This window comes from Arachis stenosperma, chromosome 8 (genome assembly GCF_014773155.1).
Source record: "Arachis stenosperma cultivar V10309 chromosome 8, arast.V10309.gnm1.PFL2, whole genome shotgun sequence".
NCBI classification, from domain to species: Eukaryota; Viridiplantae; Streptophyta; class Magnoliopsida; order Fabales; family Fabaceae; genus Arachis; species Arachis stenosperma.
In genome coordinates, this window is record NC_080384.1 from 54,512,275 (window position 1) to 54,538,864 (window position 26,590).

At 32.6% G+C, this 26,590-nt stretch overlaps 5 protein-coding genes across 6 annotated transcripts; 3 read left to right on the forward strand and 2 right to left on the reverse strand.

Annotated features, from left to right (window-relative positions):
* The first annotated feature begins 1,274 nt into the window (after window positions 1-1,274).
* Window positions 1,275-3,465, forward strand: LOC130946575 (septum-promoting GTP-binding protein 1-like). The gene is made up of 6 exons (XM_057875365.1): window positions 1,275-1,610; window positions 1,688-1,799; window positions 1,885-1,981; window positions 2,092-2,131; window positions 2,247-2,330; window positions 2,903-3,465. Exons 1-6 carry the CDS (start codon window positions 1,317-1,319, stop codon window positions 3,065-3,067), a joined length of 792 nt encoding a protein of 263 aa, XP_057731348.1. The 5' UTR covers window positions 1,275-1,316; the 3' UTR covers window positions 3,068-3,465.
* Window positions 3,466-4,003: 538 nt separating this feature from the next.
* On the reverse strand, window positions 4,004-5,752 carry LOC130945226 (uncharacterized). Its single transcript, XM_057873953.1, has 3 exons — window positions 5,497-5,752; window positions 4,643-4,722; window positions 4,004-4,293 (listed from the first exon to the last, which is right to left on the reverse strand). The coding sequence occupies exons 1-3, from the start codon at window positions 5,608-5,610 to the stop codon at window positions 4,215-4,217; spliced, it is 273 nt and encodes a 90-aa protein (XP_057729936.1). The 5' UTR covers window positions 5,611-5,752; the 3' UTR covers window positions 4,004-4,214.
* Window positions 5,753-6,447: 695 nt separating this feature from the next.
* On the forward strand, window positions 6,448-9,340 carry LOC130943608 (uncharacterized). The gene is made up of 3 exons (XM_057871552.1): window positions 6,448-6,824; window positions 7,185-7,577; window positions 8,520-9,340. The coding sequence occupies exons 1-3, from the start codon at window positions 6,591-6,593 to the stop codon at window positions 9,039-9,041; spliced, it is 1,149 nt and encodes a 382-aa protein (XP_057727535.1). The 5' UTR covers window positions 6,448-6,590; the 3' UTR covers window positions 9,042-9,340.
* Window positions 9,341-10,155: 815 nt separating this feature from the next.
* LOC130944139 (SNAP25 homologous protein SNAP33) lies at window positions 10,156-12,751 on the forward strand. 2 transcript variants are annotated; one of them, XM_057872312.1, is made up of 6 exons: window positions 10,156-10,313; window positions 10,721-11,287; window positions 11,471-11,564; window positions 11,653-11,804; window positions 12,169-12,266; window positions 12,439-12,751. In XM_057872312.1, the coding sequence occupies exons 2-6, from the start codon at window positions 10,796-10,798 to the stop codon at window positions 12,536-12,538; spliced, it is 936 nt and encodes a 311-aa protein (XP_057728295.1). In that variant the 5' UTR covers window positions 10,156-10,313; window positions 10,721-10,795; the 3' UTR covers window positions 12,539-12,751. The 2 variants fall into 2 exon arrangements, with proteins under 2 accessions (XP_057728295.1, XP_057728296.1); XM_057872313.1 differs by having other exon boundaries at window positions 11,653-11,783.
* Window positions 12,752-12,816: 65 nt separating this feature from the next.
* Window positions 12,817-17,200, reverse strand: LOC130944138 (heparanase-like protein 1). The gene is made up of 10 exons (XM_057872311.1): window positions 16,965-17,200; window positions 15,641-15,905; window positions 15,495-15,531; window positions 15,084-15,264; window positions 14,813-14,961; window positions 14,498-14,731; window positions 14,063-14,252; window positions 13,820-13,945; window positions 13,625-13,727; window positions 12,817-13,534 (listed from the first exon to the last, which is right to left on the reverse strand). The coding sequence occupies exons 2-10, from the start codon at window positions 15,848-15,850 to the stop codon at window positions 13,121-13,123; spliced, it is 1,644 nt and encodes a 547-aa protein (XP_057728294.1). The 5' UTR covers window positions 15,851-15,905; window positions 16,965-17,200; the 3' UTR covers window positions 12,817-13,120.
* Window positions 17,201-26,590: the final 9,390 nt, after the last annotated feature.

The following is a 26,590-nucleotide window of genomic DNA, read 5'->3' on the forward strand; positions in this document are numbered from 1 at the left end:
CTGTAAAAATAAATAAATAAATAATTATGCATTATTATAGAATTCGGCAAGACTCCATAACTGATTAAATAATTTTAGCATGTGGGGCTTATGGCCTATAATTATAAAACTTACATTAAAATTATTCATCTAAATAAATAATAATATTACAATATGGGCAGTCTCCCAATCCACATGTTTTCTATGGGAACATGTTTACAACCTATGCATGATCTTGTCTTGTTTTTCAGCTGCAAAGCTTATTTGTTTATCCTTTCTGGGTAAAGCAAAAGCTTATTTTTTAAAATTAAAAGAAAAAGGACCTTCTACTTCCCTTAATTATTTCATATTCATATATGCTTTGTATTTGGTATTACATTTTATTTAATATTTATAACTGACAATACATTTTTTATTTTTCATCATGCAATCATATGAGTTGGTTAGAGTAGTCTATAATTCTCTTAGAATTTAAATTTTGCCTAGGGAAAATGCAAGATATAGTCTATTAATATTATTGCCAGCTTAATTGAACTGCCAATAATAACTAACAAAATTATACACAGACATTAATCCAAAATATAAAAAAATAAAAAAAGAAAGACAAATTCAAGCCAAAAATGATTCTTCATCATTTTTATTATGGCCTTAAAATTTAATAAATTAAAATAATTCTTAATTAAACCAAGAAATTAAAAATGTGTCTGTGCAAATGATTAATGTATTTCATATTAGCTTTACTCCAACAAATATTGAGAACCTTTAGATAAATAAAAATCAATTCACAACTATAGAAATCTCTTGTGATCAAGTTTTATCTGTTTCTATAATTTCGTCAAATTTTTAATTAAGTCTCTATATATTTTTTTCTTTTAATTGAGTCTTTATACTGTTTTTAAAATTAAAAATAATATAAAGACTTAATTGAAAAGGAAAAAAATATAGAGACTTAATTATAAATTTGATAAAACTATAGGATTAATAAAAATAATTAAACCTTTTGAAAATGACAATTTATCCAATTTTTTTTTTCATTTTTCCCCTCTTTTTGTAGAGTTATTTGAAATTGAGTCAACTCTTTTAATTTAAAGACCCTCTTCCCTTCCATAAATGTACAGTCTAATTTTGAAGTAACTTGAGTCTGAAGGTATCATCAATTATTCTTCAGAACATGTAAAAATATAATAGGGAATACTCCTATAATAATATATACATATTTTTTTATTCCAACAATGCCCTTTCTCTTTATATACTCATGAGAATGAAGGTAACAAAGCACACACACAAAACACAACAAAACAGCAAACATATTTTTCAACGAAAAGAAACAAGAAAACATGTTCCAGCTTCGCCGGAGTGTCATCCGAGGCAGCCTCTGCCGCCGCATTCAGCACCGCATTTCCATCCTCCGGCGATACATTCATCGCCTCTTCCACCACTTCCTCCTCTGCTCCCCTCCTTCTCTCTACCGCCGCATGCTGTTACCATCCTCCTCCTCCTCCGCCGTGGAGTTGGTGGAGCCGGTAACACCACCTCATCAGCTTCTTCACACACATGACATGGACTCTGACTTGGTTTCATTGAAGATCAGCCTCTTGGGTGATTCCCATATTGGAAAAACAAGCTTCTTGGTTAGCCTTCTTAATCAAATTTTAATCTATCTTGATCAGCTATTGAATTCAAATTTTAATGGTTTTTATTGTTGTAGATGAAATATGTAGGTGCTGAAACTGAAAAAGATAAGAAGCAAGGTGAACACCATAGCAAAACTTTAATTGTAGAAGGTGCTCGAATCTCATATTCTATCTGGGAAATAGCAGGTACCTACCTACTTACATACATACATGATTAAGATACAAGTTAAGAATTTTTTGTTGTAATTAGTTAACTAATTAATCCATGCAGGTGATGAAAAATCAGAGGACCAAATCCCATTAGCATGCAAGGACTCTGTGGCAATTTTGATTATGTTTGATCTCACTAGTAGATGCACACTAAACAGGTATGAACATGATCTGCTGTTTGTTTTAGAATTCAATCTAGTTGGCTTAGATGAGTTCCCACCAATCTGATTTCAATTTTATTGCATGGTTGTGAATTGGTTGATTTCAGTGTCATAGGGTGGTATAAAGAAGCCAGGAAATGGAACAGGGTATATTATTATATATTTTGGCATTGTGATTTATATATGATGAATCTTGTTTATTGAGGTGTTAAGGCAGTTTTTCAAGAATGTTTATTAATGATGTGTGCTTAAATTTTTGCAGACAGCAATTCCAGTATTGGTAGGAACCAAGTTTGATGATTTCATTCAGCTCCCAATTGATATGCAATGGACCATAGCCAGTCAGGTAAAATTTAAAGACATTCTTAATTGATCATCTACCATAAAAAAGTTAAGGTATAATACTCCTGCATCTAGTGAAAATAAAATTAACCCTCAGTGATAAACAATTAGTATTACTTTGATACATTGAAAGTGTAAAACATTTTACATAACTGTTTAATCACATCACTTTTTTATGACTATTCACACGGTCAATATCAATATAGTTATTTTTACACTGATAATATATCAAATTTAAATTGATATCAAAATAGATCAAAATAAACCAGTTATTTCCCTTTAAAACCGAGTAGAATTGCCTGCATAACTTTAAAGAATCTCTGCAAACTGGTTCATACCTAATATTCAATTAATCATATGGACCCCATGTTTGATTATTTAGGAAAAAAGTAAAAAACAATGCATGTTTAATGATCATTGAACCTAAAGGAAAACGAATCCACCACCACCCCATATTCTCATGCCTATTAATTAACAAGCACAGCATGTTGAGTACCATAAGCTTTAGAAGACAGAATATCATATATTAAACAAGATGATAATTGATGTTTGTGATGTGTTTGTCACATGGAACAGGCAAGAGCATATGCCAAAGCCCTCAATGCAACATTGTTCTTTTCAAGTGCCACCTACAATATCAATGTCAATAAGGTCTTCAAATTCATCACTGCCAAACTTTTTGACTTACCATGGACATTGGAAAGAAATCTTAATGTTGGAGAGCCAATAATTGATTTCTAAATGGATACATAGAATGGTCAAAGTGCTTTTCATCTTATTAAGTACTCAGTCAACCGGGCCTCAAGAGAGTTGGCAAACCTCATAGGGCAATCGAGTTGTTAGGTTGAGATATTGATCCTTTTTTTTTTTTGAAGTTCTACACTCTATTTAAAAGTGGAGATGATGAATCAACTTGGTGTTTTAAAAAAATAGTAAGTACTACAAATATTTCTATAGAGAACCAAGGATTAAGCTTGAATTCATGCTCTTGTCATTTTTATATGAGGGACAGGGACATGTCCAACCCACCATCAAAATGTAATAGGACTACGTGATATGTATTTAGATTGAGTGAAAATAATGGCGTGTTTCCTCATGGATCACAATTATTGTGCCTTTTTCATTCATGTTATGTTGTTTTCCTTGGCAACTTTTATTCAGTGAGTTCAATATAAACTCATTTTGCAAAAGAACATTTTACTTTGAAACTTAATATAAACTAATTACAGAAGACTTATCACATGGCTCCATTGATATAAGATATTACAGAGTAAAGCGCCAATTTTTCTTTGAAGTTGGAATCGTTATTTAAGTTTTTCTTTGACATTTGAAAGATAATAATCAAGTACCTTACAAAGTAAATATAATTGCAAACTCATTTGTCTAATTTAAATTATTGGATACAATATTATTTTTGTCCCTGCATTTTGGATAAATAATTGTTTCTAATTTTTTTCCCTTCTATTTGTATTCCAAACATTTCAAAAGTAACTCAATGTCCTAACGTAAAAAGAATGATACTTAAATTTTGAAAGACAACATTATCATTCCTTAGGAAAGAGGTATGCTTTATCATTTTAATTCTACAGCAAGTGGTGGAGCAAGGATTTGCAAACACTGGAATTTATATTCTATGTAACAAACATGCTATTTGTGGCGATTATAACAATGAACATGTGATCAAGAAATTATTGTTATTTCAACAATGCAAGTGGCCATGTTTTTTATTGGACAAGCAACATGCCAACATATGCCGCAGAACAAGATGCATATAATGCCTATTTTGCATGGCAAAACAACAGAGATAGATTTAGTTACATATGATTTGCATAAAAAGCATCCATGTTGAGTGATAAAGTTGAAACCAAAGGGATTTGTAGGAATGGCATTACTCAACTTTTACAGGTTTCTCCTCTCTCTTTGGAGGTTCCAAATCCAGATAGGTAAATGGCTCTGTTGGTTCCTCACTGCAAAATCCAAAACTGTCATAAGCAACATGACAAAACACTCGCAAAAATGCAATTGGAAAACTTTTAGGGGCTATTTGTGAGATAGGAAAACTCCTGCCCCCAATAAAATTGCCAGCTTCATTGTATGCGCGTCAAGAAATAGTTGATATGATTCTAATAATGACTAACTCTTTGCATAAAGCCTCTCTAGGTTTCAAGAACTTATGGAGTAACCTAATGTAATATAGCAATAGTATATACTATATAGACATGTATATGTTGAAATTGAATGTTGAACTAATTCACAACATTCAGTAGTAAAGATATTCATAGTCCAGCATAGATAGATGATAACAATACTACTCACCCAGGTTTAGAACGCATGCATTTCCAGAAGAGCTTGAAAGGCCCTGGAACTGTCTTAAATGGGTTTCCCTCGAAACAAGCCTACACAATTTGAGATAATAACAGCAAGTTTATACCAACTAAATAAAGATAACAAGCTGAAATAACCATAGACCTCAAAACTCAAATCACATTAGCCATTCTATCATGGCCATTCTAATAGGTTATATACTTGTATATATACATATACAAAATTTGCATATTACTCTCCTCTATCTTGTGTTCTAATATGAGATTTCAACAAATTTTACACATTGAGACACAATTTAGAAAGAGTCATGTTAGTAGCAAGAATGCTTCCATTGTCACTATGAAAACTATGAAACTTGGGACTCATTTACAATTTTCTCAGGGCAAAATTGCACGAAATGAAAACCAAACAATCATGAACATAGAAAGAATAAAAACAAAACAAAATAAAATCAAAATGAAAAACAACAAAAGCAACATGCGACTTAAATATATGTTTGGCCCTTTATGAATGTTTAAGGAGATCCAAGTTAAATCCCGTTGGGCCAGATACACATACTATGTAATAACAATAACAATGGCACTGAATGATGAATAGGACATTTCGTTGACTTGCAGCTTATCCCGATTTTGGAACCGATTGTATCGGATTTTTTTTATGTTAACAATATAACTTATCCTGATCCTTCTGCTCTAATGGCTATGGCCGAAGGGTTGGCGGTTCGTGATCACAATTCACAATAGAAATTACAAAATGGACCTCATAAAAATGCAAACTATGGAACACAAATGAAACGATTTTGAAAACTGGAAAAAATGGGGTGAAATTGATGAAGGGGGTTTCACCTGAACGACATCTTCAACACGGTCGTTACATCGGTGGGCTTTGGGTTCACGATGACCCTCTCCGGTGATTCCCCATGGACTCTCTCTCCTTGGCACTGGCCTCGGTTCGCTCATCTTCTTCCTCTAATCCTCCTCTTCTTCTTCTTCTTCTTAGTTCAACTGAACCTTTTTTAAATAGAAATAAAATTATAAAAGATTCAACATAGAATTTTAAATATTTAAATTCAATGATTTCTAAGCTAATAGAATTCAAAGTTTCACAACTTTACATAATAACTTCTATAATTTATTGCCAATGAGTAATAACTCAAATGGCATAGTCTCCCCATACTCAATTAAGAGGTTACGGATTCAAGTCTCTTATCTCTGATTAAAAAAAAAAACTTCTATAATTTATTATTAAAAATTCACAAACAAGTTTAAACATCAAAATTTCACTACAGTACTAGCAATGTCATGTTAAGGGAAATATGCAATGTATTTGTGAGATGCCACTAAATGAAACTACAGTACTAGCAAGCTCAAACCTTATTAGAATTATCATTTAACATTGAACATTTGATCCACGAGATTGTAAATCAATAAATAAAAAGAAAAAAAAAAACCTCCCTAATATTGTTGGTAGCAATGTCATGTTCTCATATCAGATTTATATTTACAATGCAGCTCCATTTAAATTGATATCAAGTACTAATATCACAACTTTTTGTATGAACTTATAAAATTTCGGTTTTGTAAAGTTCTGTAACAAATTAACAATTGAAATCTTTTAGTATTTTCCTCGTCAATTTGAAAAAAGAAAAATCAAAACTTAAGAAAAAAAAGTAGAGATATTAAATGAAAGCCCATTAGTCACCAAAAAGATGGAAGCCCATTAATTAAAAAGGCCCAGAAACCAAAAACAGAGAAGCAGCTATTAGCCCTTGAATCCTTTCTCTTTAGGGGAATTGCTTCTGCAATTTCATTTCCAATTAGGTTCACCTGTGTGCGCTTCTTCGACCTTCCGAATTCCGATCATGGTGTTTCTGTTGTTGCAAATGTAACATCATCAGTTGAGAGAGTGGCCTCACTGTAAACCCTAAACCCCCAAAAATATGTATCCACATCAGCAGCAGCAGATGCAACATTTCTATCCATCTTCAAACCCATTCCTTTGGGCTTCAGAACCTTCTATTCACCCTCCTGGAACCGACCCAGTTCCCAATTGCAGCTCCTATCTTTCAAATCCAACCCTTTCCGTTGCTCCTTCTTACTCTTATGCTGCCCCACAATCAACTGATCCTCAGAATTGGATCGTTAAACAACCTGAATCCGTTGGATATGATGCTGTAAGTATATCAAAGTCTTCAGCTTTGGGAACGACGACATTTGGTTCTTTTCTTGTGTTATGCTACTTGGGGGGCATTTATTGATATTGTTTGAACTTAGAAGGCTATTTATTTATATAATTTGCATATAAACATGATTAACGGTGGGAGGAGGAATCTTGATTATGGAATTTTAGGTATTGATTATGGAATGCTTAGTTTTTGATAGGGATGATAGAAATGCAATTAGGGAGGTAAAGTGCGCTTGATATCAGTACCGAAAAAGGAAAAGTTTATTTAACCTTTGTCCTCTTGGATTGTAGATGATTTATACTCAAATTTGCATTTTGGTTCTGGATTCCATTGATTCTGATAATGCAGGCTGTTGGATCATCATCATCAATGTCTTCAAGTTTGCCTTTGACTTACGACGGCACATGGTTACAGCAAAATTTCACTCATGAGACGGCTAACCAAACCATAGGCTCCAAATCAATGAGATGTGAAGTTTGCAAAATTGATTGTAATAGCAAAGACGTTTATGAAAAGCACATATTTGGAAAGAAACACAAGAAGAATATGCAGATAATTGCTAATCCCATGCAAGCAAATGTACAAAGTCAAACAAGTGTATGCAACGAGGTAAAGAAACGGAAGCTTTCAAATGGTGGTGCACCCGTTGATTCTACGAAGATTTGCACAATTTGCAACATTGTGTGCAACAGCCAAGATGTATATAACAAACATATAGCAGGAAAAAAGCATGCGGCTCAGGTGAACTGTAATTTTAATTATCCTTTTGTTTTCGATGCATAGGTTGTAGATTTTGCTTCCTTTTTTTCTCCTTATTCATGTATATTTATGCCATGGTTCATGATTTCTTTTAGAGCTTATCCAAACACCCTCTTGTAGGCATAACTTGTTGTATTAAACTTGTTTCACAAAGAAATTGATATTACCCAGCTAAATTCCAAAGAGTCCAAACGACATTGCAGCATGAATCTCTTGATATTTAAAGGGATCTCTCGTAGCCCTGCACCCCTGCCTCACGAAAGTTGAATGAAACCAAAAACCATAATTAAGGTGTGCCAATTTCTGGCGATGTTTGTATTTGGGGGCAAGTTGAATTGAATGGTAGGAGCAGAAGGAGAAGCTGATGATGAGAGTATTATAGGCATAAGCTGCAGCAATATATTTGCGCATCGTGTTCTCATAGTACACGAGTTGTTGCAGCTATGTTGAATGTGCCATAATGCTAATCTGAGGCTCCTTTCTCTCATTATTCCTAAGCATTAATCACTAAACCTTATGAATTCTTAACCACTGAATTCCAAGCGGGTTTTGATTTGTAGAACTGGTTCGCTAATGCTACTAATGGAATGGTTATAACTGTTTAACCTTGGAGCCAATAACTTTGGAATACTTACTCCTTCATATTTAATGACTTATCTTTAAATGATATGCCAATCAAGTATATCCATTATCCGATATTTAACTTTTGATGACGGAGGATACTATGAATTGTTAAATTCGTGTTTTAAATTATATATTATCAGGTTTAAAATTGGGTCTGTCGACGTTATTGGCTTATGGTTAACTGCTTGCAATCCTTATTATTTCTCTGTCCTCACTTTCTCTGCTTGTATTTTTATACTTGGATCAATTAAGGGAACAATTAGATTTTTCTAACTCAAGTCATCTTTGATCATTTGACAGGTTGCGTTGATGTCCAACAACGGGATTGGTCCATACATTGCTGCATTTAAGAGTCAAGGTATTGGTCCTTGGAAAAAAGCACCAAAGAAGGTCAAGGTTATGCAACCTGTATGGTGTGACACTTGCAAGGTTACTTGTAATAGCAGGGATATGTATGTTTCACACTTAGCGGGGAAGAAACATCTCAAAAACTTGGAGAAACAGTCAAAACCAGAAGCCAGTGCAAATGCCACCAAACTGTTAATTGGCCCGCAGGAAAAGCCGAATACTGATAAAGTGAAATCGGAGGAAAAGGCAGATACCGATAAACCAAAAGAAAAGAAGGCTAAGGACTTGGATGTCGAGGCAAAGAAGCTCAAGGTTGTAGAAGGTGGCACTGCTGCAAATTCTGTTAGAACGTGCACTGCTTGTAATGTTGTATGCAACAGCGAGACAGTTTTCAATGCTCACCTTACTGGCCATAAACATGCTGCTAGGGTGAAGAAGCAAAATTTGGAGTCAAATGGGACAACTGCTAGCTGAGATTATTAATTTATTAGTGCTAACATGTGATCAAAATTTGTAGAGCTAATGCTGTGATCACTGTTTTTTGCTTGTCATTTCAATTTCAAAGTCTTTGATCTGGCATTGTATTGTATAGCTTCTTAGGGCGTACTTTTATGTTTTGATTGGTGGAAGGAGATGGAACAATAGAGTTCTGTTGTTTTACTTACATCAAATCTTCTTTATCCTATTACATTTTGTCAACCATACTCTGTTTGACATTTCTGAGTTTAAACTGACATTACCATCTAAATCAAAACAAGGTCCAAATGTAAAGAAAGGATAAATTGATATGCTATTCTTATTTCTTAATAGAAAAATGTTACGGGTACACAAAAAATTAATTATTTTGTATGTATATAAATACATGTAGTATTTAACTTATTTTTTATCTTTATTTTGTATTCTAGTATGTAATTTATAGCCGTTGATTTTGATATATATGTTGCATAGTTCACCAATCAACTTATATGCATCTCTTTCTTTCATTTTTTTTTAAAATTTAATTATACATATTTATTAAAATGACAACATAATAACAAAAATTTATCTCACTAGATAAGTTAACTAGATGGATCAAACGATGTTATTATGCCTTATTATATGCCATATATCATATTTATTAAGATAATTAGTAAATTTAATTGAACATTTATAAGTTTTAAAAATATACAAAAAATATCTTTTATTAATTGCAACACATTTTTTCTTTCTATAATATTTACTATTCAATAAATATTTGAAATGTATAAAAAGTATAAATTAATTGGTAAGTTATTAAAATCCAAAAATAATATTTAAGAATTTAATTTTACACAATATTCAATTGAATATTATCATATCATAAAAAATAACAAATATTTAAATAACGTATAAAATCTTTTACACCATCAATAATCGAAATTAAACTATTAATTTGACACAACACATAATTAGACTTCACTTATTAGTTATTAGCATTGGATTATGTATGAATATCATTCAATATATTCTTTTTTCTTTTTTTTTTTTAACAGAATGGATAAAGAACAAGTTAATAAATGATCAAATAAATTCTATTTGACGTGGTTGAATCTTGAATGCTTCCATTTCCATTTTGTATTTACAAAGTAGCTTCCTTGTCCGCGTTTACTTTGCCAATTTCAAACTTCAATCCAACCCTCTCTATCTATCTCTCCTCTTCATTGCGCGTCTCGTGTTATTCAACTTTGCTCTTCTCACTTCTCGCACTCTTCTTTACATTTCTTCAAGGTAACTAACTATCTCATGCTTCCTACTTTTTTTATCACTTCAATTTTCGATCTTTTCATGTGGTTTCTGCTATTCCTTCGTGATTTCTTTCTCATTGTTCTGTTATACATGGTTTCTGTTAAAAAAAATAAAAACTTGGGATGCTGTTTTTGTTGTTTTTCTTAGCAGCTATTTTGTCAAGTTTCGATTTTTTTACTTCAAAGTTTGTTGTGAATTTTGGTTTCGTGTTGACTAGGAAGAGTGAGAAAAGTAAAACTAGGAATCCCTAAATTCGATTTTTGAGGGGATTACAAACTCGCTGTAATTGATTACCTGATGAGTGTGCTAAGAATCTCGACTCTGTTTGTTTGGTTTTGTTTGTTGGCTTATATCAATGATTATTGAATAGTTCTTGCTTGCATTTTTAGGTACAAGTTAATTTGTCTTGATATCAGATAGGATCATTGTTTTGTCTATATCTGATCAAATCCTTCTGAGAGAGAATGTTTGGTTCAAAGAAATCTCCTCTGAAAGCTGTTAAGCCTAGCTCTGCCGACCCTGCCTATCATGTTAAATCAGGTTCCAATCCGTTTGATTCTGATGATGAGGCAAATGGTAACAGGAAGTATAATTCGGCGAGGAAGTCTGATCACCATGCATTAGTTTCACATGAAGTTAGCACAAACCCCTTTGATGTTGTTGATACCCACGGGCACGGTTCATCTTCATCTTACGCCTATTCATCTGCCGATCGGAACAGATATAAGAATGATTTCCGTGACACTGGAGGTTTGGAGAGTCAATCAGTGCAAGAGTTGGAGAATTATGCTGTTTACAAGGCTGAAGAGACCACCAAGTCGGTGAAGAACTCGTTGAAGATAGCTGAGGAGATAAGAGAGGATGCGACCAAAACTTTGGTGATGCTGCATCAACAAGGCGAGCAGATTACCAGGAGTCACAATGTCGCTGTTGACATTGACCAAGATTTGAGTCGGGTATTGTTCTTGTTATTGCATAGTTAATTAGCGCAATTGTTTTGGGCCTAGTGTATTGGTGGTTTCTTTGTGGTGTTATACCTTGGTGAAAACAATGTTGCGGCTTTTGTTGTGCGTTCCTTTCCAAGGAGAATATGAATGGCATTATCGACTAAATGTTCGTTATCTTATTACTGGTTGCAGGGAGAAAAGCTTTTGGGAAGTCTTGGTGGCATGTTCTCCAAAACTTGGAAACCAAAGAAGCCAGGCACAGTTAAAGGACCTGTCGTTTTCAGAGGTTAATATTATGTTTATCTGTTCACCTTGTAAATTTTAGTAATTTTAGGAGTATCTTGACCATTGACATTATGTTCTTCATGACACAGATGATCCTGTTAGAACGAAGGGCAGCCACTTGGAACAGAAAGAGAAGTTGGGACTGACTTCTGCTTCTAAAGGGCAGTCAAGGACACAGAAGGCACATTCTGAGCCAACAAATGCACTTGAAAAAGTTGAGGTATGTTTCAATGCAGTGAAGGTGTGTCCAATTATCTTGTGTTGTGATCAAGATAGTTTGCCATTGTCATAAACCATATCTTCGAATAACTTTTGATAGAAGCATCACATGAATGATTTAATACCTTGACATGTAGCATACACGAGCTTCTTTGGCCTTGAGGTGTAGAGTATACATACTGATCTTCTAGGGACCAAATTAGTAGTTTGCTCTTATTTAGAATATTGTATTTTTCTCATACCAATAACCTACCATGCTATAGTTATTATTATTATTCCAGCCTGGATGCTGCAATTTTTGTTTGTCATACTCCCTTCATATTATTGTACAGTGTTTTCTTTGTTGTTACTGTTGAATTCAGATACTGAATAGTGTCCCGAAACAGGTTGAACATGGAAAGCAAGACGATGCACTGTCCGATTTAAGTGATCTGTTGGGAGAACTTAAAGGCATGGCTATTGACATGGGATCTGAAATCGATATGTAAGTCAATTGATTATGTGTTCTCTAATTTTACTTTCTAAGAAGTTGTAGATATTATTGAACACCAATGTAGTTTCTTGTGAGGATTATAGTTTAACTGATCAACATCGATGCTTTCTCCGGTTATAGTTTAACTGGAAATTAACTATAAGTGATTTTGATAATGTTGCAGACAAAACAAAGCCCTGGATGGTTTTGAAACTGATGCAGATATGTTGAATATCCGCATGAATGGTGCCAATCAACGCGGGCGTCACCTACTCAGAAAATAGGCCGGTGCTGATGCAGATCATAATAAGATTGGTTTCAACTTGTGTTGTTTCCTTCCTACCCTGCTTCAACACTTTTCATTATTCTGTGGATGGGGATTTGAACATTCTATGAAACTATAGTTTTGATGTCATCATCATCATCGTGTACAATGCACTTTATGGGGGCAAAAAATTGTTTCTGTAATATAGTATTTGATTTGATATTTGAGATTATTTATGAAATCTATATCATGATTCATACATAAACCTGCTAAGATAGAATTTGGGTTAACTTCAACTGAAACTAAAATAATTGAAACCAACAATTTTATTCACAAGTTCATTATACAACTTATATGTTTCTTCAAATATGATGTTATTGCAACAGCTATAATGCTCATTACTTACAATTATCATGAGATATGCAATTCCATGGTCCTAGTGTGTAGTGTACAACATTCAATAGATAAAACTTTAGAAGACGTGTGGTTTGTAAAAGATTTTCAAATTGCTGAAATCTTATATTGTAAAACCATTCAGATATAAGATTTTTGGTGTAAATTTTCTAAGAGTGTAAAAACATTCTTCTAACCACACATCCTTTTAAAGTTTTCGGTGCCTAGAACAAGCTGGGGCATCAAAGTTGGGGTATACAATAAATGCAATGGACAAAGGAGAGATATATATTGGAGAATGCACATTGCTTTTTACTGGCTCCAATGTTGGTATATCTCCCTCGTTTGTTAGCTTCAATGGAATACCATTCAGCACCATGGTTTGGCTTCGAAGGTAACCATCTTTTGGAGTTAAGTGGTACTCCTCTCTGAATGTCACATCTGATCCTTTCGCTCCGACCCAGGAGAACGCCCTCTTGAGGCGAGCAATGAATGAGTCATCGTCTTTCTGGGTGGTTTTGGCCGTGTTATTCTCTTCAACACTTGCGGTCACAGGGTTCCGAATGTTGAGTATGAAACGAGTCTGATTACTTAAGTTGATAAGTAGTAGTGTCACACCCTCCTGTATGATGAAATTGATGAGAATTTCAACAAAGCTTGAAAATTTTGAAACAAACAGAGAGCTTGTATTTTTCTAAGTTAATGCACTTACTCTGTCTTTTGAACAATGAGCATAAGTGCGCAAAAATGGGGAAGAAACATCACTTGAAACTGCAAGAACCCTCTTTCCCATTAGCCGATGCCACAAAAGTGCACTGTTCATACACAAGAACAGAAATAGATATGTTCAGCACTGATTTAGTGTTATAAATCTTTTTTGTTTTTGCAGCTATCAACTTCCACTTACCTGTAATAGTCAGGGTTGGGAGTGAAAGTGGTAACATTGATAAGGCCATAATTCCCTCCGATTAAAGTCTGCCGGCAATAAACTTTAGTGTTGTAGGTGGAAGCCATTCCAAGTTGATCCAAGTACCTGTAAGAAATTGAAATTTCCAAACTTACAATTAATGCACTCTATACTGTCAGTGCATAAAAGATAAACTCGAGAGAATGTCAATGTCATAATCCTCGAATGGACGATGAAGATTACCAAAAGCTGTTCAAGAATGAGTTGGAAACAGAAGGACTGCCGCTGTTGTATGCACCGCCAGCTTCTCCTACCCATGCAGAAGACCAAGGGCCATGTTCTTGAATGGTTTCTGTAAGATTGCGGAAAATATATTCTACCCTGCTCAAGCGTATAGGATCTAGAATTTTCCTTTCAAGATGCTGGTCGCTACCTGAAAATGATAATTAACTACATCTGATTCTGACTGATTCCAGTCAAAAGTCTAAACTGCTTACAAGAAATTGGAAAAGTAGAAAAAGAAAGGATTACATAGATATATTACAATATCAAATACTTGGTCCATTCCCTTTTATCTGTCACTGTCACTTCCAATGATAGATAAAATGAAATGGAAACAGTATTTGGTAAAAATGACAATAGTAGAAACTAGAAAGAGTTAGGTAAGTATAGACCAACCTGGTCCCAAATTATATAAGTGATGAGTCACAACATTGATTATGCCAGAACCTGAAACTTGAAGAAGCTTGTCATACCACTGCTTTTCATAAAATCCACCTGGTGCTACGAGTGAAGGTTTGAACTTGGAGTTCTCATACAATACATCAATAATTTGTTTGAGTTTAATCAAGTCTTTTCCATACTGCGCAACACCGACACTAGCACCAATGCCTTTACCACTCAACTCATTACCTACAGCAGAATATTCAAGAAAGGTAAGTCACAAGCATCAAACAGAGGATGACTTTAACAAATAAGTATCCGTTTTCCTACCAAGTTCCCATGAATCAATCTTGTATCCCTTCGAAACAGTGTATTTAAGAAAATCGTAAGTATTCTGAGGGTCCCAAGCTCCTTCCCAAACATTATGCCTAATCTGGTGCTTCCCATGGAGTGCATTCAGTCCAAAAATCACAATGGCTCTGCAAGTGTCAAAGTCCAATTAAATTACCACAGAAGCCATATAAGTATACAACTGAATATTAGAATGCAGCTAAGTTGGAAGTCATTCCGAAATCTCAACAAAGGGTGAAGAAATTCTCACCCTGTCTTATTGAAAAACTGATTCAGCTCATCCCACCTTTGCATGTGTAAACATCCCTTTGAAAATCCAAACAATCCACCACTCATCTTTTGAAATGGATGACAAGGAGTTTGCAGTCCTATATCATACAGCACCTGATCTTGCAAAGAACCTCCAAGTCTTATCCTCAAAGGCTTGAAAGCTAATCACACAACCATTATTCAAAGAATAACATCATACTTTAAGTCACTATACCGGATATGATACTCACGCCCTTCTCTTTTATATGTTATTGTCAATTTCTGATACTTCCTAGTATCCAAATACAGAGATCCAAGGATGTATCAAAAAGTAACAGTGACAGATAAAAAGTAACAGAGCAAGTATTAGAGAAAGCTTATTGTTACTGAACAAATGCAAATATACTCGAACCTTGGATAGCTTTGGCAAGGAAAGGATGAGTCAAATCCTGGAAAAATCAATCCACATTGAATTGAACAATGACTAAAGCTTCTTTTTCCAGAGTCCTAATTGGGAGAGGGAGTTGAATAGAAACATGAATTAAGAGAAATACTCACCAAATTTGAAACAGAAGAATGTCCCCATGGACAATGGTTGTAGTCACACTTATCATGAGGCCACCAATCAATAGTTGCACAGACATAGTTATCACCTGTTTCGGCTTTTGCTTGAGCTCCATCAACCAGAAGTGAACCATGTGCTATATCTTGACTTAAAGTAACGCGAAGAACACTCAAAAGAAGAAACAATGCAAGATGGATTCCCATTATTGGCTCAGTTACAGTGCTATCCAAGTCCAACACAACTAATCCAAACTAAGTTCTGTAAGGGATGAAAAGCTAAATTACACACAGATCTTCTGGAACTATATAGTATAGCAATTTTGTTGTGTCTGATTTCGAAGATATGAAATGATAAATGTTTTCAGACTAATATTACATAGTGATGAGTCGCTGTTAAATTGGCAACATAAATGTTTGATTTGCCTAAAGTGAAATATTTTGAATACTACGATCTTCTGAATTAATGTGGTATGTCATAAATATTATGAACATTCTGATAACAATAACATACTTTACTCATAAACAGAAAAATAATAAGGGTGAATATTGTGATCTTCCGAATTAATGATGGCATGTCATAACTCATAAATATTGAATATGACAATAACATAAATTCTAGTGATGAATTCACTAGGTAATGATAGTATTCCCTAAGCAATTTTACCCACACTGAAAAGACTTTATCAGAAAAACAAATTTTCAACAAAAACATAATCACATGTCTAATTAAATCCCATCACAACATTAGACTGGAAAAGTCATGTAACAAATAAATAAATAGATAGATAACTTCATTGTGCCATTAATTAATCATGATAATCAGTTGAGCGGACGAGGCTCATTCTCCCTTAACAAAGTACTTGACGCTTGATATCTCAGTTAAGAAAAAGAAAATAGTAATAATCATGATCTATTGTTAATCTTCAGTTTGAAGTTTGAAGACTCAGTCAAACAAGTTATATTATTCTTTTCTTATCTAAGAAAACCCACTATAAATTCATCTCTGATCCAGTCAAAAGAAATTAAAAAAATAAGTAAATAAATAAATCTTTCCTGATTAAAAAAAAAATTGTCACACAAAATATTTAAATATAATGAAAGATCTAAATCTAAATATATTCATAAGTCACAGACAGATGTTTGTTTTTTTCAGCTGCCATCACTTTCCCAGAAGCTAAATCCAGATGTATAATCAGAACCCAACAAGACAAAAGAAAAATGAGAGACCCCCCAAAGAAGATGCAAACACAGATCAACAGAAAGGAACAAACTTTGATAAGAACATAAGAACCCAGATGAGAGAAAGTACAATGCTTACAGTTACAGTTACATCATCAATGAACAAGGGTCAATTGTTGTTGTGCAGCTTCAGAAACATCAATGTTCCATCCAACTCATTGAGCTGCGTGATGGGTCAATAATGGCGGTGGCTGCTTCTTCTTGTGACTGCTAAAAAAAGGTTCTTTTCTTTTTTATGTTGATATGGTTTTCACTTTTCAGAGACACTTCCAGTGTCCGTACAACAACAGCGGTTGTGCCTATCTGAGTTGTTAGCCACCCCACTCTAATCAATAATAATAATAATAATTAAAAGGTTTAATTTCTCCTCTATAGTTTTGCAAAATTTTTAATTAAATTTTTATACTTTTTTTTTTTAATTGAGTTTTTTACCAATTTTTTTTTTCAATTAAGTTCTTACACTTTTTTTTATTTAGATTCCTATACTAATTCTTTTTTTTAGTTGGATCCTTATAAAATTAAGTCAATTATTACTAAAAAGGACTTAATTGAAAAAAAAATTAATATAGAGACCCAATTAAAAAGAAAAAATATATAAAGACCTAATTGAAAATTTCACAAAACTATAGGAACTAACAGAATAATTAAACCTAATTAAAAATCCTAATTCATTCTTCAAATTATTCTCCTAATTTCTAAAAAAAAAAAGGTTTTCAATATTTTTATTTTTTGATGTTTTTAAAATATAACATTATGTATTTGAAATTTTTACTTTTTTTAAGTATTAAAAAAATAAATTAGAATTCGTAATCATTACTAATATCAATAGATTCTAATATGATGTGTGTTAATTGAATAAGAATCGCGAAAATTGAATAGATATATTTAGAGATTGGGATATGAAAATCATATTAATAGTTTAAAAAAATATTTTAAAAGAATTATATAATTTTAGATTAAATTAGATCAACTGAATGCATTAGTTAAATAAGCATAAGGCCTAGTACATAATTGATGCTTAATTGAAAAATGTTTGTTAACTTGAATTTTCACTTTCAATTGATTGATCTATTTAGCTTACCGACAATACTTAATGTAAGCTCTCCAATATAGGGACTTAGATTTTGAAATAATTATTTTGCGGTTTGGAGAGGGTTGTCTTTATCAAAGGTGTCGGTAGTTACATTAAGCTTACTCTTTTGGGGGAAGAGATTACCTCATACTGCATTTTATTTATTTCTGGAAGTGGCTTAGTTGGGTACAAATCATTGGAGAAAAAGAAAAACAGTTATTGAAGATTATATACTTTAATCTACAACAAGTTTCAACAATTAAGTATAAGCATTTAAATTACTTTTAACTAGAATGGGGCATTTAAATTACTTTTAACTGGTCACCAAAAAAAAAAAAAAATTACTTTTAACTAGAACGAGATCGACGCATAAATAAGATTGGTGCCATGCACGCGATAATAAATATTAAAAATTATTATGTTTTATAGAATTAAATTAAATATATATAAACTAAAGTTAAATTTAAAAGATATTTTATTTAAAATAATTTGTAGTACAAAAAATTTAAATATTAAATTTTTATAATGTGATTTTTAACACGATATGCTTAAAATTATTAGTATTTTATTAATAACTATATATGTAAATAAAAAATAAATTGTTGGTATATGTTTTTACTCTTTTAAGTATCAATTTCATTCTTTGTGTTTTTGTAAGTTTTCTTTCAATATCTACTTTTTTTTAATGCATGTAGTTTTTCAATAATATCTACAATAAAAAGAATAAAAATGTGTAGAAATTTCGTTTGAATAAATTGTTTTCAATAAGAATAATTGAAATAGTATAAAATAAAATTATCTATTAATATTTTTTTTGACCCACTTTATCAGATAATGTCTCAAGTAATACAAATTTAAAATAGTGTTGGAGAATGTTCAAAACTAAATCTTTAATTTCTTTTACAGCAATTATGAATAAAAAGTTTGCTTTTATTATATCTTTAATTGATTTATATAAATTATTTGTATCTTCTATTTTCAAATTTTTTATAATATAGACTTTTTTTTCTTATAACAAACATTTGAATTTGTTCATCATATTTTTTTTTTCACAATTACATAAAGATGTGTTTCCTGAAGTGTTAGTAAATCATAGTTAATAATTAGTTAAAAAAATTTATTACATTTAATTTTTTTAAGTTATTAGAATAGGAACAATAAATAATATATTGGAAGAAGTATAATTTTAATGATATTAAAATACAATTAAATATAAAATATTATAAAATAATATAAAAAATAAAAATAATTAAAATATTTTTTTCGTAAATTCAATTTAAAAATATAATAAATATATTTATTTTTTTATCTTTTCATCTAATATAATCATTTCTAAAGCAAAGAGACTTCTCTTCATTTGTGGGTATTAATGTTTCCCATAGATAAACTACGCGAACTTTGATAAACCAATTGTCTGTTTGTTTGATGATATTGTCCAAAGAGTGATGCTCCGTAAGTTTGAGATATTGTGTAGTTCGAAAATAAATTTTTTGTGTTAAATTCGATATGATGACATCTATAATATGAATGTTTATTACGTTTAATGAGTTATTTATAGATATTAATAAATTAATTATTGTGGTTATAAATTTATTATATTGTTTATAACGGTGAGATATAATAAATATAAAGATATGGATTCAATATTTTTGTAGGTTACAAATTTAGTTAGACACTATTAATTTCTAATTATTGTCATTGGTAATTTTGTACCATAATTTACATATATTTCTATTACTTGCATATATATATATTTTGCTGATTTAGAAATAATAGTTGATTTGACAAAAATTGAGTGGTTGATTCTAAAGTTTTGCCAAGTAAACAATGTTGCTGATATGGCATTAGTAATAAGAGAAATATGTTTTAAAAATAATACACATAAACTTATCCTCCTTTTATATATTAAGAATAGATAATTTTTATATCTTTAGGACTAATTTTATTAAATATCTTAACTTCTAATGAGAGAATTTGTACTAATTTAATAAATAAAATTTATTAAAAATCAAAATATTTGACTAAAAATTTTATAGAAACTAATTTGATTTGTGATATTATTAAAAAAATAAAAAAAAAAAAGCTAGCAGCCGCTATTTTCTCCCTTTTAAGTTTTAACCCCTATTTTTATCTTTTGTACCAAGGCCAATACTGGCATGCTGAAAGCCTAAAATTTCAGCCAAGGACGGATTGTTAATTACTTCATTGGAATTGATTGTTAATTGCTTAATTGATTGTCACTCTTATTGTGTTAATAAGGGTTTATGTATTTTTAGAAAAAAGAATGATTCTGATGATAGTTGGGTTAGTAAAGGATAAGGGTGTTTTGATGAGGAATTTTTTTAAAATCACAATTCGTCAAGTGCACCGAATCGTATTAAGTAATATTATGGAACAGAAAAGCTCTACATACAAGCCATTAGGGCTTGTATGTTTTACAAGTTCATTAAGCAATAAACTCATAAAACGTGCTGCATGCCCTACGTCCAATACACGCGCTATATAAAGATCCCGCGTATATGTAACTACCAAATTTAAAAGATTTGTTTCCTTCTTCGTTCTCCTTATCGTTCTTCTTCTTCTCGTTCTTCTTCTTCTCGTTCTTCTCTCTTTATTTTTAGATTTGTTTTCTTCTTCGTTCTTCTTCTCATTCTTCTTCTTCTTGTTCTTCTCTCTTTCTAACTCTAGCTTCGTTTTCTATCGATTTTTGTTTACTGAAATCAAAGTTTGGATTCGTTTTGAAGATAACGGATGATTCAACCTCAGATTCTCAGCAGAATCAGGGCGAAGTGGATTATGAATTTGAATCTAACGAAGTTCCTGAGGTTTGATTTACATACGTTTACTCTGAATTTTGTTGCAGTAATTTGTATAGCATTGTGTAGTTGAATAATTCGTGAACATTGACTGTGAGACTAATGCGTCAACATAAATCTGTGGATTGAATGTAATGTATTTGATTGATTATCTGGAATTTATAGCAGACGCTCGGGTGTAGATCAAAACTTGTTTGGGTGTATTTTTTCTGGAGTGTGGGTATATTTACAGTTTATGGCTTTTTCTGTTATTTTAGCTGAGTTGTTGTCGTTCGGGTGTATTATATGAGACATGATTGGGTGTGTTTTTAGTTTTCGTCATGGTGTATTCTGCAGCCTGTATATTTACAGCTTATGGCTTTTATTGTCATTTTGGTTGAGTTGGTGCCGTTCGGGTGTATTATATTACCAATGATTGGGTGTATTTCTAGTTTTTGACATGGTGTATTCTGCAGCCTCTCTCTGTTGTTGATGACCAATTTGTTCCAAAGGTTGGAATGACATTTACCACCCTTGAAGATGCTAGAAAATTTTATAGGAACTAGTATTTCGGAGATGTTATTTCATTTGACACCACATACAATACAAACAGGTAATAAATTGTCCCTTTCTATGATTCTAATTAATTAATGTGTTTTATGAATCTGCCACAGAAGTGTATATTGGGTGTTTTTTGGGTGTATACAAAGCATTTGTTGGATGTACGTAATGATTTTCCATTCTACACTATGGTAATTTGTTTCAGGTATAATTTGGTTTGTGGTTCTTTTGTCGGAGTGAATCACCACGGTCAGTCAACACTTCTTGGATGCTCTTTGATGAAAAACAAAGAAATTGAATCATTCAAATGGTTATTTCAATGTTGGCTTCGTTGCATGGGAGGAAATGCTCCGAAAGGATTTTTCATCGATCAATGCGCATCAATGAAAAGGGCTTTAGAGGCCTGTATGCCAACAACAATTCACTGTTGGTGTATTTGGCACATCATGAAGAAGATTCCAAGCAAATTAAACGGGTACAAGGGACATGCAGAAATTGAACAAGAAATGAGCGAAGTTGTTTGGAACTCTCATAGTAAAGACTCATTTGATAGGAATTGGAATGAATTTCTGCTGAATTTTGGTCTTGTGGACAACAAGTGGCTTTCAGATAATGTTTGTTTAAAATCTGTAGCAGAGGTGTAAATTTAATTTTTTTCGGGTGTATTTATAGTCTGTGTTTGGGTATATTCTGCAGATCTCTATGAAGACCGTCATATATGGATTCCAATTTATTTGGATCACCACTTCTGGACAGGGATGAGAAGCACGCAAAGGATCTCTATGTTATAAAATACTGTTTATTTTTTTTACAATGGTTTAAGGGTTTTGGGTATTAGGGTTTAGGGTTTTATGGTTTACGGGGTACGGGTTAGGGTTTAGGTTTTAAGTGTTTCGTGTTTAGGGTTTTAGGGATAAAGCATTATGGGGATAGATTTTTTGGTGTATATTCAACGTTCTTTGGGTGTAAAAAATGGCAAGTTATGGATGTATATTTGGTTTGATTTTTTCCTTCATATTATAGTACTTGTAATTCATACATTTTGAATACAGCAGAGAGATTTTAATTATTGAAAGAAATTTTACAATAAACAGAACTATAATTGAAAATTTTTTACAGCATGTGTTCAATTTGTTACAGGACTATATAACATTTACATTAAACAGTGTCAATATCCTCAGAATCTATTTGACAATATGGACTCAATAAAAACGAGGATGGCTTGGATAGTCTTATTGCATTACTTTTTCTAATGGCTTCAGCTTTGTTTAAATTCATGTCATGGAATAGAATCCTGGAAGCATATTCCACTCTAAAGTGGTCCACCTCGTCCTACAGTTAAAAAGAATATTCTGTTTAATCAACCATGTTAATTGAAAAATGTAATACAGAGTTATTTACTTTTTAAACACATTTACCTATCTGACATTTATTTCATCTAAGCACACTTACATTTCTTCCAACTTGGTTTCTGGCTGTCATTTTTTCTGAAATAAAAAATACACTTATAGATATCAGCAAGATACACCCAAGGATATAAATAAGATACACCCATAGATATGAGTCAGATACACCCATAGATATCAGTCAGATATCACTCAAACATGCATTAATATACAAGGGCAAGCAACATTACAAGGTCAGACAATATACACCCATAGACAATCAAATATTAGAACAGTGAAACTGTTGAATATATATTACAGTATATCAGTTCAGAAAAATACACCCATAGATATCAGCAAGATACACCCAAGGATATAAATAAGATACACCCATAGATATGAGTCAGATACACACATAGATATCAGTCAGATATCACTCAAACATGCATTAATATACAAGGGCAAGCAACATTACAAGGTCAAGTAATATACACCCATGGACAATCAAATATTAGAACAGTGCAACTGTTGAATATATATTACAGTATATTAGTTCAGAAAAATACACCCATAGATATCAGCAAGATACACCCAAGGATATAAATAAGATACACCCATAGATATGAGTCAGATACACCCATAGATATCAGTCAGGTATCACTCAAACAAGCATTAATATACAAGGACAAGCAACATTACAAGGTCAAGTAATATACACCCATGGACAATCAAATATTAGAACAGTGCAACTGTTGAATATATTACAGTATATCAGTTCAGAAATATACACCCAACAAAGTATGTGATATACACCCAACAAGTTACTCCATATACACCCAGCAAATTACGCATTATATTCCAAACAATCAATTACCAGAAGAACTAGAAAAACAACTACAGTAATACCTAGAACAACTAAGAAGAACACTATAACCTAGAATCAAGAATAACAGTAAAACGTAGAACAAGTAGAATATTAAAAACTGTAAAATGAGATTTAGAACAAGAACAGTAAAACCTAAAAAAATGTAGAAGAACAGTAAAACCTAGTTCTTCGTTTTCGAAATCTGGAAAATATAGAATATGAGTGAAATAGTAACGTAACGTACCTTGAGTATTATAACTTCGTTTTTTCTTGAGATTCTTGATCGAGAGTTCTACGTTGTGTTGATGGAGAGTTCTGATCTTCGCGACAAGTGCTATCTCTACAGTTTGGAATGTTGCTCGAAAATGGACGGTTTGTGTTTTCTTTGAACAGGTTGGAGAAGTGGAAGAGTGCGCCATTAAGGAGAGCTATTTGCGAAGAGAAATCGTTTGAGTGGGACGCGTGTAATTTACGCTCCATTCAAAGTGAGATGAGTGCGCGTGTGAATGATGTGTGGGTTAGGAACTTGTAAAACTTGTAGGGCCTTTTTGCTTGTATATGTAGCAGGCCCGATTATGGAAATGGGTTATTAAACTTAAAAAAAAAACTTTAACAGAAACTTTGAAAGACAGCAAGAGTAATATAATTAAAAAGGTTAAGATTTTGGAGATGTTAAGATTTTAGGACAAACTCTTTTTACTTTCTACCTTGATCATGCAACGATACATCTATAGCAAACCATGATTAATTAAATCTCAATTTTTTGATAATTCAATTTCTCTTAACTTAACAAATTGTCAATTTTTTAAACAACCAATTATGATAAGAGGTTGTTGAGCACAATGTCACTGATTTAATGCCATACAATTCTCAAAGATTAATTCTAGTTGATTAAATTGTCACTTATCAATTAATTTTTTAAACTTACAGAATTATGAGAAGAAATTTCATACTCAATTCTAAAAATCAGCTTTTCCAAGATTGATACAGAATTCAATCATATTTGAGTTATTTTGCAATACTTTCATATCCTTATAATGAAGAACAAAAATCTTGATTTTTGAAAAACATCAATGCAATAATCAAAATTAAAAATGTAATAACATCAATCCATCAGAATTAACAGAGCTTCTCAACTTAACTAAGGAGGTTAGTTACTTGTAATGCAGAACAAAAACAAGAATTTAAAATTATACGGAATAAACTAAAGATTCTTCTATCCGTAGTTCTCTTGATCCTTTTATACTTAAACCTAAACAAAACCTAATATTCAAACTTAACTCAAACGGAATCAAATCATATCTTTCCAAATTAAATTCAAATTAAACGTGACTGTCCTTGTGATTAGAACTTGATCCTTTGTGAGTTGTTTCTTTAGAAATTTAGAGGCTTTCACTCAATCTTGGCCTTGAGAATTGGCTTGGCTTTTGAGTGAGATTTGCAACCTTTATTGTGCACCTCCGAAGGATCTTTTGTTTAGAGAGAATGAAGCACGTGAGGCAAGTGGCACACTCTTGAAGGATGAAGGAGAGTGGGCATGTGCTTCGAAGATCGCATGGGCTGGCGTGAGTGGCGTGCATGGCGTGCGACGCCGTTGAAGTTGGAGGCAATGAGGGGGTTGCTAGACAATGGCCCAGCGTGAATCACGTGGGGCTAGTGGCACGCCTGTGAAGCTTGGAGTATAGAGGGCGTGAGGGGCGTGCATGGTGTGCCATGCCTGAGGCGTAAAGGACGTGGGATGTCCTCGAGGCTGGGACATGGGATGATTTGATGGTGTGAGATTGGTGTGAGATTTCATCCAATGGTTTACCTTTTTCTGCTGGTTACATGCTGGCCAAAATTCAATAAAACTGCTGGCCCCCTAGACTTTTCCATTTAGATAATCTTTGATAGTTTCCGACAAAACACGTAAAGCAAAATACTCAAAGTATCTTGACTAAAACACCAAAGAAATAGCGAGAAATCACTGACTTTACTAACAGAATTAATTAGAAAAATATTAAAAAATGCTCATGCATTACAACATCAAACTTAAGTTTTTACTTGTCCTAATACAAACAAAGAATCATACATTCATAATCAAAGGGCTTAAATTAAACAAAAAGTTTTTCTTTCCGCACCCCCTTCCAAGTAGCCACCTCCACCTCTACCACCATCCCTTGTTACTTTTTGGATTTGTCTTGCGTCACTACCTCTGCCTCTACATTGCCTTCTAAGTCTGGCCGTTGCCGCAGTAGCGGAGCCACATTAGAGGGAAGGGGGGTAATAGCCCCCCAAAATTAATAATTTGTATGTATAAGTCTCTAATTTTTTAATTTGACCCCTTTTATTTTTTACTTTTTCTCTCTTTTTAACTTATATTTTACATGTTGGCCCCTCATAAAAAAATTTCTAGCTCTACCCCTGCGTTGCGGGCTTCTTAATTTCTTCCTCTTTCTCTATCGTCATCGTATTACTCTTCCTCTTCTCTTCCTGTTCCTTTTCTATTATTGTTCCTATTGTTTTGTTGAGTTAGGTGGCTGCGATGGCTGAGGGGTTGACATGGCAGTGTGGGATGGTTAAGGTTGGTGGTGTGGGTAGAACAACAACTAAAGGCAGGAAGATTATTTTTTATGCAACAAATTTTCCACCGTTATAAACATTCTTTCAAAAATTTGAAATTGTAGTAGAGTGCAGGATACATTTTATTGGTGCTCTTCATGGAAAATCGAGCCAATACCAGGAGGGACATAGATAGAATGGTGCTAGAAGGTATCGTAAGACTAATAAAAAAAGTTTTTGAAAGTGTGGACCATAACTGAACTTTCTTTTTAAAAAAATGTGGATCAATGACATGATTATTGTAACTTGGTGGCAGTGGAGGTGAAGAGTGTTTAGATTGTTTGGCAATGGTCAAGAGTGGGATTCGGGGTTAAGAGGGGTGAATTTTTTGAATTATTAGGATTGACATTGAAAATTAAAAAAAAATAAAAGGATAAATTTAGAATTAAAATGTTGATTAATGATTGACCGTCTAAAATTTAATAA